General features: G+C 52.4%; 1 protein-coding gene across 3 annotated transcripts in view; it reads right to left on the reverse strand.

Annotated features, from left to right (window-relative positions):
• Positions 1-15,593, reverse strand: part of PADI1 (peptidyl arginine deiminase 1) — a 39,879-nt gene extending 24,286 nt beyond the window's left edge. Inside the window, exon 1 of one of the 3 annotated variants that reach the window (XM_082409800.1) lies at positions 13,329-15,109. In XM_082409800.1, the coding sequence (XP_082265926.1) occupies positions 13,329-13,420 (92 nt within the window). In that variant the 5' untranslated portion in view covers positions 13,421-15,109. Of the gene's footprint in view, positions 1-13,328 lie in introns of all 3 variants that reach the window. The other 2 variants (XM_082409799.1, XM_082409801.1) reach the window with 2 other exon arrangements.
• Positions 15,594-15,844: the final 251 nt, after the last annotated feature.

Genomic DNA, 15,844 nt, shown 5'->3' on the forward strand with positions numbered 1-15,844 from the left:
ACGATCTGGCCTCAACACAGCAGCAGAGGGATCCTCTTAACACAGAAGTCATTCAGCATCCCTTCTGTTCACAGCCTTTCCCCGGGGGCTCTGCAGTCTGCGCCGAGTTGGCTGCGCCCTTCTCACTCCTGCAAACCCAGCTCTTGCTCTCCCTCCGGTTGCCAAGCTCCCTCCTGCCTTCGACCCTTTGCACTTGGGTTCCCTTCGTTCACAATGTTCAGCTCCCGAGCACCCGCTGGGGGCTCCGTGCCTCGTTTCCTTCTCAGAGGTCTTCCCTGAATGCCCTATTTAAGGCTGTGTGACATGGGTGACACCACGAACCCCACATTCCCTAACCCCATGACCCAGCTTCATTTCAACCCATGGCACTTGTCACCTGACATGTCATGTTTATTTGACATGTTTTTCTCTTGTCCATCTCTCCTGTTTCTCCCTCTAGAATGTAGGGAACTTTCCCATTTTACTTTCACTAAAACTACTGTCATCTCAGCACCCAGCGTGGTGCCTGGTGTGGGCAAGGGGTACAAGAAATCCCTGTTTTATGGATGAGGGCAAGGCAACCCAGGAACGTGGAACTGTACCCGAGCAAGAACTTATGGACCTTCCCGGGACAGACCCCCCCCCTACCTCCACCATGTCTTGTGCCTGCCTCTTGTTTGTAATTTTAGCCTCCTAGGCCTTCCCCAAGTTCCAAAGAATAAATTTAATCAGAAAAATGAGAAAATGCAGAAACAATGGAAAACAGCCAAGCAAGACAAAATAATAATAGTTCAGCCATTAAACAAAGTCAAGGATCTTTAGTTCCTCCTCAAGGGCTATAGATAATATTGTGAGCCACATCCTTTGAGCTGTTTTGCAGATACTGAAGCCCCCACCACGTGGAAGAAGTTAACGGTATGCTGCCCACAAGCACATAGACCCCAGACCGGTTGGAACCAGAAGGTTGATGTTGTTGACTCCCAATTACCTCACCACCAACCAATCAGAAGAATGTCCACGAGCTGATCACACACCCCGAAACCCTCTCCCTTACCCTGTCTTTTAAAACCTTTCAATGAAGTTAGAACACTCCCTCTCATACACAAAAATAAACTCAAAATGGCTTAAAGACTTAGACATAAGACATGACACCATACAACTCCTAGAAGAGATCGTAGGCTAAACATTCTCTGACATAAATCGTACCAATGTTTTCTTAGGTCAGTCTCCCAAGGCAATAGAAATAAAAACAAAAATAAACAAATGGGACTTAATCAAACTTAAAGCATTTGCACCGCAAAGGAAACCATAAACAAAACGAAAATACAACCTAATATTTGCAAACGTTGTGACCAACAAGGGCTTAATTTCCAAAATATACAAACAGTTCATACAACTCAACAACAAAAAAACAAACAACCCAATCGAAAAATGGGCAGAAGACCTAAATAGACCTAAATAGTTTCTCCAAATAAGAAATACAGATGGCCAATAGGCACATGAAAAGATGCTCAACATCGTTAATTATTAGAGAAAGGCAAATCAAAACTACAATGAGGTACCACCTCACACCTGTCAGAATGGCCATCATTAAAAAGTCTGCAAATAGCAAATGCTGGAGAGGGTGTGGAGAAAAGAGAACCCTCCTACGCTGTTGGTGGGAATGTAAGTTGGTGCAGCCACTGTGGAAAACAGTAGGAAGTTTCCTCAGAAAAATAAAAATAAAATTATCATATGATCCATCAATCCCACTCTTGGGCATATATCTAGACAAAACTATAATTCAAAAAGATACATGCACCCCTATGTTCATAGCAGCACTATTCACAATAGCCAAGACATGGAAGCAACCTAAATGTCCATTGAGAGATGAATGGATAAAGAAGATGCGGTACATATATACAATGGAATACTACTCAGCCATAAAAAAGAATGAAATAATGCCATTTGCAGCAACATGGATGCAACTAGAGATTATCATACTAAGTGAAGTAAGTCAGAAAAAGACAAATACCATGTGATATCACTTATATGTAGAATCTAAAATATGACACAAATGAACCTATCTATGAAACAGAAACAGACTCACAGACATAGAGAGCAGACTGGTGGTTGCCAAGGGAGAGGGGGGTGGAAGAGGGATGGAGTGGGAGGTTGGAGGTTAGCAAATGTAACTGTTATATAGAGAATGGATAAACAGCAAGGTCCTACTGTATAGCACAGGGAACTATATTCAATATCCTATGATAAACCATAGTGGAAAAGAACATAAAAAGAATGTATATATATGTATGTATAACTGAATCACTTTGCTGTACAGCAGAAATTAACACAACATTGTAAATCGACCATACTTCAATTTAAAAAATATTGGAAAGAAAAAACATACCCCACAACCCTCTCTCTCACCCTGTCTTTAAAAACCTTTCCCTCAAAGCCATCAGGGAGTTTTGGTCTTTCAAGGACTAGCTGCCTGGACTCCTTGCTTGGTGCCTGCAATAAACGCTGCCCTTTCCTTCACCATAACCTGGTGTCAGTAGATTGGTTTTTCTGTGCGCGGGCAAGCGGACCCAAGTTTGGTTCAGTAACAGAATGGCTTTCCCCAGACTGCCCAGCTGGCAGGTTGGTTGAGCTGGAATTTGGATCCAATCTGCTTGGCCGCAGAGCCCTTGCCCACACACCCCAAGAGCAAATAAGCATGAGCCCAGGGCACCCAGCTGATGGCAGAAGTGTTTCCAGCTCCTGGGAGACCCCTACCCCCACCCCACTCAGAGACTGTCATCGCTGACACAGCCCTTTCAAGGGGAGCAGGATTCCATGGAGCCAATCCCCAGCTTTGGGCAAAAGATGACATTTCCAAGTCACAGCCCTGGCCATACAACCTCTTATTTGGAGTGTTGGTAGAAAATAATAATAATAATCGAAGATGAAGGAGGAGGAGGAGGAGAAGGAGGAGGAGGAGGAGGAGAAGGGCTACCAGAACCTTTGGAGCCCAGCCTGGTCTCCTGCAGTCTAGATTGACCTCCAGCCTTGCTCTGCAGCTCACACCTATTTCACCCCTCTCTGGGGTGCTGGGATCCTGGTCTCAGCTTCTTTCTTCCCAGCAGGTGCCAGGTGAGTCCCTACAAGGAGACCTTGGGGAAAGGAGGCTTCCTGCAGGAGGCACCTGATGGGCAAGGCTGAGGCCCAGGGCAGGTCTCACCTGCCCTCTGGGAGGGGTCTGTTCGGGTCCTAGGCCCCCTGCCTTCCAGGCCCCGTCAGCCCATCCAGGTCACTTCCCTCGTGCTGTCTCTCAGGGTGGAAAAGGCGAGGGGAGCTGAGGCTATCCCAGCAGTAGCTTTGCAGGCTGCAAGGGAGGGGCTGCTGCTTTCCGCTGGCGTCAGAGCTTGGCAGGTTGTGCCAGGCAGGCACCTGGCAGCCTTGGTTCTCATTCCCTCAGCATCCTACCCCCTCCCCTGCCCCCGGCCCTGGGGACAGGGTCCACACCGCCTTTCCTCACCTCTCAGACTCCCTGATCTGTGGGTGGGGCTGTGGATTAAAGGTTGCTCTTGGGGGCTGTAACAGGCAAGTGTGGGAGTTGGGGTGAGCCCCGGGCTGCCCCACAGTGGGATTTGTCTCACTGGTTTCCCCAAGCTGCTCTGTGGGTTCCTCCCAATCCACGCACCGTAACCACCCCCAAACCCCACCACCACCCTCACACACCCACCCCACTCCCTCCTGACCCCGGCGGCTGCTTCCCTTTGATCGCATCTCATGATGCAGCCCCCAGACCCAACCAAACCCCGGTATGCAGCCCTGGTTCATCCCCAAACTCAGAGTCAAGTGAGGAAATGGATTTAAAAACACTCCTTTACTTTTTTTTTTAATAAATTTATTTTATTTTATTTATTTTATTTTTAGCTGCATTGGGTCTTCATTACTGCGAGCAGACTTTCTCTAGTTGTGGCGAGCGGGGGCTACTCTTCGTGCCGTGCACGGGCTTCTCACTGCGGTGGCTTCTCTTGTTGCAGAACACGGGCTCTAGGCGCACGGACTCAGTAGTTGTGGCTCGCGGGCTCAGTAGTTGTGGCTCATGGGCTCAAGAGCACAGGCTCAGTAGTTGTGGCACACGGGCTTAGTTGCTCCACGGCATGTGGGATCTTCCCAGACCAGGGCTCGAACCCGTGTCCCCTGCATTGGCAGGAGGATTCTTAACCACTGTGCCACCAGGGAAGTCCCAAACACCGCTTTATTAAATGAAGGGGACGAAGTCATTGCCATACTAGAGCCTCCCAGTCGCCCAGGCAGTAGGTGTCATCATTGTTATTATCTTTATCGTCATTTCCTTTGTTATTATCTTTATCGTCATTTCCATTGTTATGCTGATGATCCTGTGAGCTGGTGCCAGCACCCTGCCTTCTTTCTGCCCCCTCTCTGCGGAGGTGGGATGAGGATAGGGATGGGGAGGGGGCCGTCTTCTGCATTCTTGGAGACCCACTTCAAATGCCACCCCTTCCGTGGAGTGGAGTATGGGCTGTGTGTGGAGTATGGCCTGGGACCTGGTCACTCAGCTGCTCTGAGCCTCGATTTTCATCCTCTGGAAAATGGATATAATCCAAAGAGCTACTTCCTAGGGCTGTTGGGTGGTTTCCATGAGATGGTGCATTTAAAGTGCTTGGCGGGCTTCCCTGGTGGCGCAGTGGTTGAGAATCTGCCTGCCAGTGCAGGGGACACGGGTTCGAGCCCTGGTCTGGGAAGATCCCACATGCCACGGAGCAGCTGGGCCCGTGAGCCATAATTACTGAGCCTGCGCGACTGGAGCCTGTGCTCTGCAACAAGAGAGGCCGCAATAGTGAGAGGCCCGCGCACCACGATGAAGAGTGGCCCCCACTTGCCGCAACTAGAGAAAGCCCTCGCACAGAAACGAAGACCCAACACAGCCAAAAATAAACAAATTAATTTTTTTAAGAAGTGCTTGGCACACAGTAGGTGCTTAATAAGTGTTAGATGCCATCATCGCTGTTACTACCACTCTTCCCAGAACCCCCAACAGCCCAAACCCAGTCAGGCCAGGACCCCATGTCCTTTCCTCTGTGTCCCCACAGCACTGGTCCAGACCTTCCTTGCGGCCCCTTCACAGCCTGTGTCACCCAGCGTCCCGACTCATCCTGTCGCATCCCCAGCCCCGGGCCCAGAGCAGGGCCTGGTTCACCAGGTTAATAAAGAGGCTGCAAGGAGAGTGGAGTCAATTCTTAGAGAATCTCACAAAAGGAAGCACAGAGGATGGGACGGGGAATTTCCAATCAACAGGAAATTCCCAGCCTTGCCCACTTGCCTTGGCAAGACATGTGCCCACCCACCTGGTAAGGCATAAGGACAGCATGTTTCACAGGTCATATTGGGTAGGGTAGTATTGGGGTGGCATTTTCAAGCACCTACTATGTGCAAGGCACATGCTCAGCTTTTGATGCCTCATCTACACTTCACAACAACCCTCGCAGGAACATGTTGCTGTCCTCGTTTAGCAGATGAAGAAATCTTCTCAGAGAGGTTAAGTAACCTTCCTGGAGTCACACAGCTGGTAAAGGATGGAAGGAGCAGCAGGTTTGTCTTCTATGTTATGCTGTCCCGCTGACTTGAAAATGAGTGTGTGTGCCTTGAGCGTGTCCCCAGCGGGGACAGGAGGAAGGAAATAGTCAGGGAAGATGTAGGAAGGAAAAAGGAAAATGTTGAAACTTTGCAACACAAGCTCCTCAGTGTGATCCCTTGGGAGCTGGCAGGATGTGGGGCACTGAGGCAGGAAAGCCCTCTTCCCCCTCCACGCACCTGAACTTTGCAGGGGTGAAGTCAGTGCAGACCAGGAAGATGGCACCCATGATCTTCTGGCCCCTTTCTGCCCTAAGACAATGAGACTGTGGAGTATCTTCATAGGCCTTGGGTCAGAGACGGGTCTCAGAGGTCATCCTGGCCAACTCCTTGCCCATCGCAGAACTCTGTGCTTGAACAGGTCCTGTGACAGGCAGCTCACTACCTTACAGCCCTCTGTGCTTTGACAGCTCAGGTAATTAGAAAGCTTTTCCTTTTACTTGGCTGCAACCTGCATCCAGAAGCTTCCTCCCACTGGGGCTCCACAGGCCACACCTTATCTCAACTACTCGGAAGTTGATCACCTGGTCTCTAGGGAGAAGAGAAACACAGCAGTCATGGAGTCCCTCCCATGCCGTCCATCTTACCTGCTACTTGGATACCACCAGCCCCTAGGGACGATCTCAGGGGTCAGGGGACCCCTCTGCCCAGCCTAGGGTCTGGGCAGGGAGGGCAGAATGGTGCTGACCCCGCCTCCAGCTAGGGGAGTGGGTATGGGGGTGGCGGCAGAGGACTTGTCCAGGGCATTGTGCTGGGGGAGAGGCGAGGGCAGAAGGGAGAATAATGCAGAACTGGATGGAAAGGCTGAGGAGCAAGCTGACGGGCAGCCCTTGAGCAGACCAGGCCAGCCAAGCCTGTGACTCCCCCTTCACACTTGATCAGCCACCTGTCTGCCCAGAGCCCCAGAGGTGCCACTCTCCAGGTGTCCTGGACTTGACGTTCCCTGGACTGAAGCCACAAGAAATGCCCTGGGACCAGCCAGCAGGACCTGGCAAGTCCTCTCAGGTATGACCAGCTCTGTAGTCGCTTCTGCCAGGAGCCAAGAACTGCTGTGGCCAACAGTCCCACGGAGCTGGCCAGACCCCCACAGGCTCCAGCCCTAAAGAACGGCAGCTCCGGGGAGCACACGGAGTCCTGTTAGTGCTGTCGGCCGCTCTGCCTCAACATGCATTTCCTGAGCACCTACTGTGCCACCCTGGGCACCAGGACAGAAGAGATGAGTCACCCCTGGCCCTGCCCTCATGGGATCCACCCAGGGCAGGGACATCACGGTCCCCAAAGTGCTTTTACTCCGTTCTGATTCCATCCCCACGGTCCCTGCTTGCTGAGCAGAACAGTTATTCTTCTTCTCCCCATTTTACAGATGATGTGAAATTCAGAGGGAGGCCACATGCGGGGCGACAGCGGAGAGCTGAGATGTGACCCCACTCAGGGTCTGACTCCAAAGCTCATCCTCTGCCCTGCCTCCACCCACCCCTCGCACCGACCCAACAACGTAGAAAATTCCGCGATAATGGGCTCTCTTGGGGTTGAGCTCATAGAATTTGGGATCAGGCAAACCTGGGTTCAAATCCCAGATCTGCCATTTGTTGGCTGTGTGACTTTGGGCAAGTCTGTTGACATCTCTGTGTCTCAGTTTCCTTGTCTGCAAAATGGGGATCGTAGTAGTCACTACCTCATAGGCTTGTTGTGAGATTTAATTGAGATAGTACAGCAAGCACTGTGAGCTGAAGAAGGTGCTGTCACCATTGTCATTACTGTCACAAGGGGCATGGGGAGCAGGCAGACCCTGGGGAATAGGATTCTTCCATCTCCCTTCACTCTCAGACCTGCCCCCAAACCCGGTTAGCGATGCAATTGTTAGCATCCATATTCTGAAGGTTTTTTAGCTCCCAGACTAAGATGGGAGCCCCTCGGGGGCGGGGGTGGGTCGTATCATCTCCAAGTGCCTCAGCCAAGCACAGAGCTGAACAAGGAGCAGGTGACCAGTAACATTTGTTAAGTGACCACAGCGGGGCAAAGGTCACAGAAGGTTCAGGCTCCTGTGTGGCTCCCTCCTTGGTCCTCCCTGGTTGCTGGCTGTGGCCGACAGAGGTCGGGAAGGCGATGGCCGACATCACATCACAGGCAGGGATTTTCCCCTAAGTGTAGAATCACACTGGGTGTAGCTATGTCTTCTCCCTCTTTCCTTCCTTCCCAGAGATAAGAATCACGGGTGCGTTATGCCTTGTCATTGCTCAGCTAAGGCCACACCCAGAGAGCCTGCAAGGAGGGCCCGGGCTGGCCAGGCCTTCTTTCAGTGGACCCCTGCCTGCCCAAGGATGGGGGCTAAAGATGGGGGGTGGCAGCTTTCCACCCCGGGCCTTCCCAGCAGAGGCAAACAGGAGCTGGGGGTCAGAACACCCTTAAGAGAAGAGCCCTGAATGGAAAGCCAGAATCATGAGTCACTTCTCCCCTCTCAGCCTGTTTCCCCATCTGCAAGATGGGAAATTGTATGGCTGTGCTCCGTGGATTATGCAATTCTCATCTGTAAAACGGGGGCCAAATTCACAGGTACAATCAATGGGTGATATTATCCTCATCTAGCATGGGAGGAAACAGGCTCAGAGAGGCTAAGTAACTGGCCCAAAGTCACACAGCCTGCAAGGACCAGCCTGACCCTAGCTGGTGGTTATGACTGGTTACCAGCCGTCTTGTTCTCTGCAGTCATTGAACTGACTCTCGGAGGCCCCATCCCAATGGAGCTTCCTCCTCTGGGGCCCAGGCTGCACAGAGCCCAGCCTTCCTTCTCGTCCAGGTCCGGAAGCCCCAGCCCACCCTTTCACTACATCTGGCAGCCTGGCTCAGACCACACCCTCTGCAGGATCCTCCTGAGGAATTTCTGGCCTTCCCTTTGCCCACCCTCCCAGCACGGCAATGGAGACCCAGGTGGGGGTAGGCGAGGTCATAAATGTGGCAGGGAAGGTGTGCTGGAGAAACACTTGGCAGGGCTTCAGGTGGCCTTGGTCTTAAATGCAGGGTGACTGGGTTCTCTGTTCTGGGGCCCAGGGTGTATTTGGAGACCCAACTCAGGTCTGTACCTGCTGCGAGGCCAGGCTCCTGAAAAGTTCCGGCAGGTCCCAGCTCCCTCGGCACCCGCCCCTGGGTGGCAGCATTCGGAATCACCCCACTGCTCCCGGCCCACAGCTGAGGTCCCCCTCCTGGGCTCCCCAGGTGGCTGATGTCCTTGGCTGGGTGTGGATTTGCCAGTTCCTTCCAGCCTCACCCCCACCTCCCACACGTCTTTGAGCATCAGGACCACTTGGCAGAGCTGAACAGCTGCTTAGAAGCCACAGCAAAGGGAATGGAAGCTTCTCTGGACATAGCAAAGGAGAGGACAACACATCACAGGGAAAGCATTTTGGGGGTCAAGGAGGCATCTGCATCACGGGTGAGCGATCACCCCTCCATTCCCTGCATCTCGAGTCTTCTCTCGGGGTCCACTGCCTGGCCCCGGGCCCGCCACCAGGAGAGGAAGGCGGGGATTGGGAGGAGGAGAGAGAAGTGGAGTTGGAAGTGATGGGAGCAGGAGGGGGAAGAGGAAACGGTCAAAGATGAGGAGAGATTCCAAGACCAAAATGATGGGAAGGAGAAGGGGGGACAGGGAAGGGGCTATAGGGCCAGAAGAGGGGAGGGAAGAGTGACGAAATGGATTCCCAGGTCTCAAAATGGGAGTTAGCAACGAGGACCAGGGAGGCAGGGACATCTGTAGACTTAGGGGGCGACTGACCTCTGGTACCCTCTCTGAAGCTAGTACTTTACGTTTCAAGAACTCACACTGCCCCATTTCACATCCAGATCCTGTAACTCCCTGGCCTCCCCTGGCTCCGTGGACCTTACAGGGGACCCCGGCCTCATAATCTCCAAGAAGCCTCGAATCTAAACGTTAACATCACTTCCAATAAAGGAATGCGATGCAGCAACAAGACGGAACAACTAGGAGAGGAGATCCTCACCCGGCTTCAAATCCAGGTCCCAGCCCGTCTCTTGGAGCCTGTCAGTCATCACGAATTAGTGTTGGCATCAATCCTGTAATTATCCTGCGAGGAGCACGATTATGTTTCATTGTACTTCTTCGCAAGTTAAAAGCATTAATTTACTCAATGTAAACATCAAGAATATATAGATTAGGACTTCCCTGGTGGTGCAGTGGTTGAGAATCCGCCTGCCAATGCTAGGGGACACAGGTTCGAGCCCTGGTCCGGGAAGATACCACGTGCCGTGGAGCAACTAAGCCCGTGCACCACAACTACTGAGCCTGCGCTCTAGAGCCTGCGAGCCACAACTGTTGAGCCTGTGTGCTGCAACTACTGAAGCCCACGAGCCTAGAGCCCCTGCTCCGCAACAAGAGAAGCCACTGCAATGAGAAGCCTGCGCACTGCAATGAAGAGTAGCCCCTGCTCACCTCAGCTAGAGAAAGCCCGTGCGCAGCAACGAAGACCCAACGCAGCCAAAAATAAATAAATAAAATAAATCTATTTTTTTAAAAAAGAATATATAGAACACAAGTTTTACAACTCTGTTTTGGCATTTTGGGTTTTTGAAATACAGGGAACCCCAGAAAACAGAAACGGTCTGGGTCTTTGGCTCATCTGAGAGGCCCTACGGAGACCCCCTTCCCTGTGCTCCTGGAATTCTAGTCATCTTGGATCTAAGAGTCTATTTGGCTTTGAGGCTTGTGTAGGGCTGGGGGTGGCTTAGAAAAATCCAGGAGATCATCCCCGGCCCCACACAGCCAGCCTTCTCTTCCATCCCTAAGGATAAATGTTCATGTGATCTCCAGCCTGGGGCTCTGATCTGGCCTCTGGACAGCCAGGGAGCGCCAGGCTGGACCACTAATGGATTCCCCATGCCACACCCCCTCTTTTTTGGCATAAGTCCTCTGGGGACCACCTCCAAGAAAAGGACAGAGACAGCCAGGGCCGTCTGGCCAAACCCAGCGGGTCGCGGTGGAGAGCTAGCCCGCTGGGGTGAGGGTGTAGGATCTGCAGCGCATGCTGAGTCAGGGGATTTCTAAGGTTCCTTGGGCTGGGACACCCTGGGGCACACAATTATCCCCAAATAACCAGTCTAGAGAGCACATGGGGGAATTAATCACATCCCATGACGTCACTGCCACAGGCCCATCTCCACTGGCTCTGGAAGGCTGGGACTCTGGGCAGCTCAGGTGACCAGCATACCTCCTCTTCTGGGGGGCTTCCGCCTTCTACCAGCAAAGCCAAACAGAGGCCCCTTGCTCGGCCTCAGCTGGAGCCAGGCACCTGGCACTGGGGGTGGGAAAGCCCCAAGTTCATCATCAAGTACAGCCCCTTCATCCTAGCCAGACAAGGCCCTGGAGTGAGCTCCAGGCTCCTCTTAAACCTTCCCAGGTTGTCAACCCACGGCCCCCTTCCTCCACCTGTCTTGACAATTCTACATCGCCTTTCTCCACCTATCAGAGACCTCAGTGGCTGGAAGTTCTTCTTTAGGTCTACTTTTAAACCAACTTGCTGCAGAATAAACTTCTGTTTTCTAGTTTAGAGATTCTCTGTGGCTATGACGCTAGTCACTACCAACCTCCAGGGTGAAGTTTCTTGAAGGGCTCTTGGGTACAGGTCCCTCACGGTGCTCACTCAGGACCCCAGGGCAGCCCCTCTCCCAGAGTCAACCAGAGCACAGACAACCGGGCGGCTTCCCCTCGGCTGGGCCACGGCCCACACTTGAGGATGCTAAAGCGCTTGGCGATCCCAAAGGAGTTTACAGATGGCATCGCCCCGTGTTCCCACCACACACCCGCTGATCTATCCTCTGCTCCTCCCACCCTCTGAGACATGATGGGAAGAACAAATAGTGGAGGAAAGGGAACCCACAGAGCTGTCAGAGCTGTAAGCACTTCCCACTCTCACAGAGCAAGGGGCCCTACACATGCATGCTCACCTTCACCCTCCCCCTAACCCATGAACATCAGTGCTATTGCTTCCCCATTTGTCAGATGAGGTAACAGGCTTAGAGAAATGCAGCAGCTTGCCCAGGGTCCCACAGCCACCAGTGGAGCTAGGATGAGAAGCTGAGTCTGTCCAAGTCCAGAGTGTGGGTGTTTTACCGCCACGCTGAACTGAATAGGGGGCTCAGTTCATCCTGCCAGGGCCCAGAGAGGGCCAGTGGCTTGGCCCACGCCAGACAGCAAGTCAGCGGCAGAGCCAGAACCAGAACCTAAGTCTCCTGGCTCCCAGTCAAATGCTTCTGTCCTCAGTCAGCAGCACAACCTATCATGTCGGGCCTGAGGTTCTGAAATTACCTTCCAGAAATAGCCATCCCCTGGGATGAGAACAGGGGTCTGGAATCGGGAAGATAGGGGCTCACTAGAGACCTCTTCCCTACTCTTGATGTTAAAGCAGAGTTACCAGATAAAGTACAGGATGCCTAGCTAAATTTGAATTTCAGCTAAACAGCATTAAAAAAAAAAAAAAAGTACGTTCCATGCCATATACTAAAAAAAAAGCATTTTTTAAAATCTGAAATGTAAACTTAACTGGGTGCCCTGTATTTTCATTTGCCAAGTCTGGCAACCGTATGATAAAAGGGCAGCAGAAAATGGGATCTCTATTGGCCACCCAGATGCAAGAGAACCAGCCCCACGCCAGGGCCCCCAGCATGACTTAGAGCCGAGGTCTGGCCTCCCAGGGCTCCTGGCTCTCCCTCCCCAGCCCCAGGCCACTGCCCCAGAGAGGGAGGCAGGGAGGTCTTCTGGGGCAGAGGCTCCCCAGAGGCCAGGTGAAGCTGGGCCCAGCGCAGTTCCCACCTTATAACAGACCTCAGCCCCCACCTACTCTGGGAGGGAGACTCCCACCTTGACTGCCCCCTCCCCATCTGCAGGGGCTCTGGTCCCATCCGATCCAGTAGGGATGGAGCTCATAGAGAGTGTGTCGAGTTGGAAAGACCCCCAGAGACCCCCAAGACCAACTTCCTCAATGGCCAGGTGGGGAAACTCACACTGGGCCAGGTCCCTGGACCTCCATCTGGGTAAAGCCAGGCCAGGGAGGATTGGGACCAACAGGGGAAGCTGATGCTTCCACTGCCCCTCAGGTGCCATCATTGCCATAATCGCCATCATCCTCCTGGCAAACACAAGCCCCGGGCTTGTTCCAAGTTCTTTTCCTTTATTAACAAACACATTGAAACGTAAGCCCCAGGCTTATTCCACTTCTTTTCTTTTATTAACACATTGAATCATTCCCTAACCACTCCCTCTTGATCCCAGTTGCCCTGGCTGGCCTTCTAGGATCAAGCTGCACCACATACACTGCCCCTCTCCACCTCAGAGAAATGGGTCACTGGCAAGAAATTGAGGGCAAAATCAGGGGAGGCCAGTCCTGTCCCCCGTCTTGAGCAACAGTTCATTCTGATGCTCCACACAAGTCCCACTGGGATGTCAGAACGCAGAACCCAGACCCTAAAGTCTGGCCCCAGGGCTCAGAGCTGCAACCCTCATCCAGTGGCTTGAGGCCAAAGACTTGACCATGGTGCCAGGAGCCAGAGCCCCAAGATGGACCTGATAACCTAGCCCCTCTGCTCTGCTGTCAAAACAAACTCTTGTCAGCATCCTCCAATATGCCCCATTCGTCCACCAGGCGCCCACCCCGTTGCCGCGGGTCCTCCAGCCCAGCCCAGCCCTCTGCAGCCAGGTGGGTGCTTTCGGCTCTCACCTGTGAACATCCACGTACGTTTCGATTCCCACCACACACACAGCGTAGGTGGGCTTCTTCAGGGACAGCTGCACAGCTCTCTGTGGGGCCATCCTTTCCCCCGGACTCCAAGCCTCCGTGCGCCCTGGCTTCCTAGCTCCTCTCCCAGGCACCTCGTCGCCAGGAAGGAGCGTGAGTTCTGAAGATTCTGTGCTTTCCTCCTCCCTTTTTAAGTTCACACTATAACCTGATTAGCCTGCCTGAGCCCGTTCCCCACCTCCTGGCTCCATGCCCATCCCTCCTCGCTTGGGCCTGTCAATCCAAGAGGCTGAGGGTGGAGGCACCCAAGGCCTCTCTGGGGGATGGGGAAGGGGGGACCCCTGGTGGATCAGGGCTCAGCTGTCAACAGAAGACAAACTCCCCAGCAGCCCCCGTCCCCCTTTCTCTAGCTTCACCTCTGTCCTCAGACTCTCAGTGCCTGAATCCACACGGTAATGATGTCAGCATTTTCTGAGGGCTCTGTGCTGGCTAAGTGGCTTGCAGATCTTATGTCATACATTAAGGGATCAGTTAGCACATAAAAGCACGGTGCAATCAGACTGTTCCTGCTCTGCCACTTACAACCTATGATCTTGGCAAGTTCTCCAACCTCTCCGTGCCTCCGTTTCTCCACGGAGAAGAAGATGGCAGTTGTAGCCGTAGTACCTATTCCATTGGGTTGATGTGGGGATTACACGAGCTATGTGTAGGAAGGTTAGCACGTGCCTGGCACCTAGTATTCACTAGAAGAAAGCCTGGCAACTATTACTAGTCTCCTCATTTTACAGGAAGAGTCTGTATGAGGGGACACAGTCCCCACCTCCAGAAATGCCCAGCCTGATTAGGGAGATGGGAAATACAAAAATGGCATAGACTTTTACTTGGTTACTTTGGATTTCGAAGATCTTCCTGGAATGATCTTTCTTACTGCCAACAGACCTGATTGCAAATGTTCTTGATCTGCAAAGTTCATTACACCCAAAAGCACTGAGGCAGAGTCTAGGTTTGCCACATGGATACGGAACCCAGCAAAACAGCACTTCAAGGACGCGCGATGATTTTGTTTCCATCACTCTCACCCCTCCCCATTAACCAGGACCTGAGCCATTTTGTTTATCTGTAACGTAATGTGGGGTGTATAACACAGGTTCCTGAAGAGCATGTGGGGATATTCCCATTAGAGGAGGATGGATGGATGGGTGGATGGATGGATGGGTGGGTAGACAGATCGGAAAGAGGGAGGAAGGCAGGTTGGTGCATAAAGAGCTGTCTGCAAAGATGATGATGATTACGGTGATGCCGATGGTGATGATGATGATGGTGATGAAGATGACAGATGATGGTGAGATGCTAGCAAACGCGTCCATAGCCCTCACTGTGTGCCAAACACTGTTCTAAGCCCCTTCCATGGATTCACTTATCTAATCCTCACGACAGTACTAGTTGGCAGGTACTGATTAAGCCTGGAATCCCAAGTTCAAACAGACTATAGCTTGGGTGTGCAGGAGGTGTGTTTTAGGGGTTGTGGGCAGGGCAGCGGCCTGGGCAGGTCATGGTGTCTTAAAAAGAAATGTACTCAGAGCTGGAGGAAAGAAGGAGGCAATAGCAGAGAGTGGGCAGAGAGGCTGAGAGGAACACAAATATCCCCATTTCACAAGAAGAAACCGAGGCACCAACAAGTTAAAGACCCTCTCAAGATCCGTAGCTGGAAAGCGGTCAAGCCAGGACTTGAGCCCAGGCCATCTGACCCTAGAGGGGCTTGTACTGTGGAGGCTTCTACATGGGAGGAAGAAGAGCGTGTCCTTTTTACCTTCTTCCTCATGCTTCTGTGTAGTGTTTGCTCAGTTTTTATGAGCAAATCTTTTGACCTTTGAAAAAAATAAAGTCTCTCTTGGAAGAAAAATAAGAAGAGTTTCCAGCTCTCGGTCTCCCTGCCCACCTTCTGCAACTTGCTCCCTTCCGCTAGTTTCTTCTGGTTCTGAGAACACTTAAGACACCACGACCTGCCCAGACCCTTGCCCTGCCCACAACCCACAAAAGGCACTTCCTGCACACCCAGGCTGTGGTCTATTTGAACCTGGGATTCCAGGCATGATTGGTCAGGTTTGGGAGGAGGAGGGGTGGGGGAGCCAGATGACATCATGGCCTCTCTTCCTTCTGGCAGGTACAACACAGCTGGGTTTGCCTCCAAACACAGCGCTGTGCAGGGGCAGAGGCCTGGGGGTTGCTGGGTGACTGTGAGACTCCAGCACAACTCCAGGACATCCCTGGAACCACCCAGGGAAACTGTAGCAGGGAGGGGATCTGGGGCTGGTGCTACCAATGCCTAACGCCTCATTTTCCCCATTCTTCAACAATTTTTTTGAGCACCTACCATGTGCCGGGCATTATTGTGGCACTAGGGATACAACAGTGAAACCAAGTCCCTACCCTCATGGGGCACACAGAGCAGCAAGAGGGACAGGGAATAAACTGGGAGGCTAGAGACTGGGATGTCA

Source organism: Balaenoptera physalus (genome assembly GCF_965194825.1).
Source record: "Balaenoptera physalus genome assembly, chromosome: 1".
In the NCBI taxonomy this organism is placed as follows: Eukaryota; Metazoa; Chordata; class Mammalia; order Artiodactyla; family Balaenopteridae; genus Balaenoptera; species Balaenoptera physalus.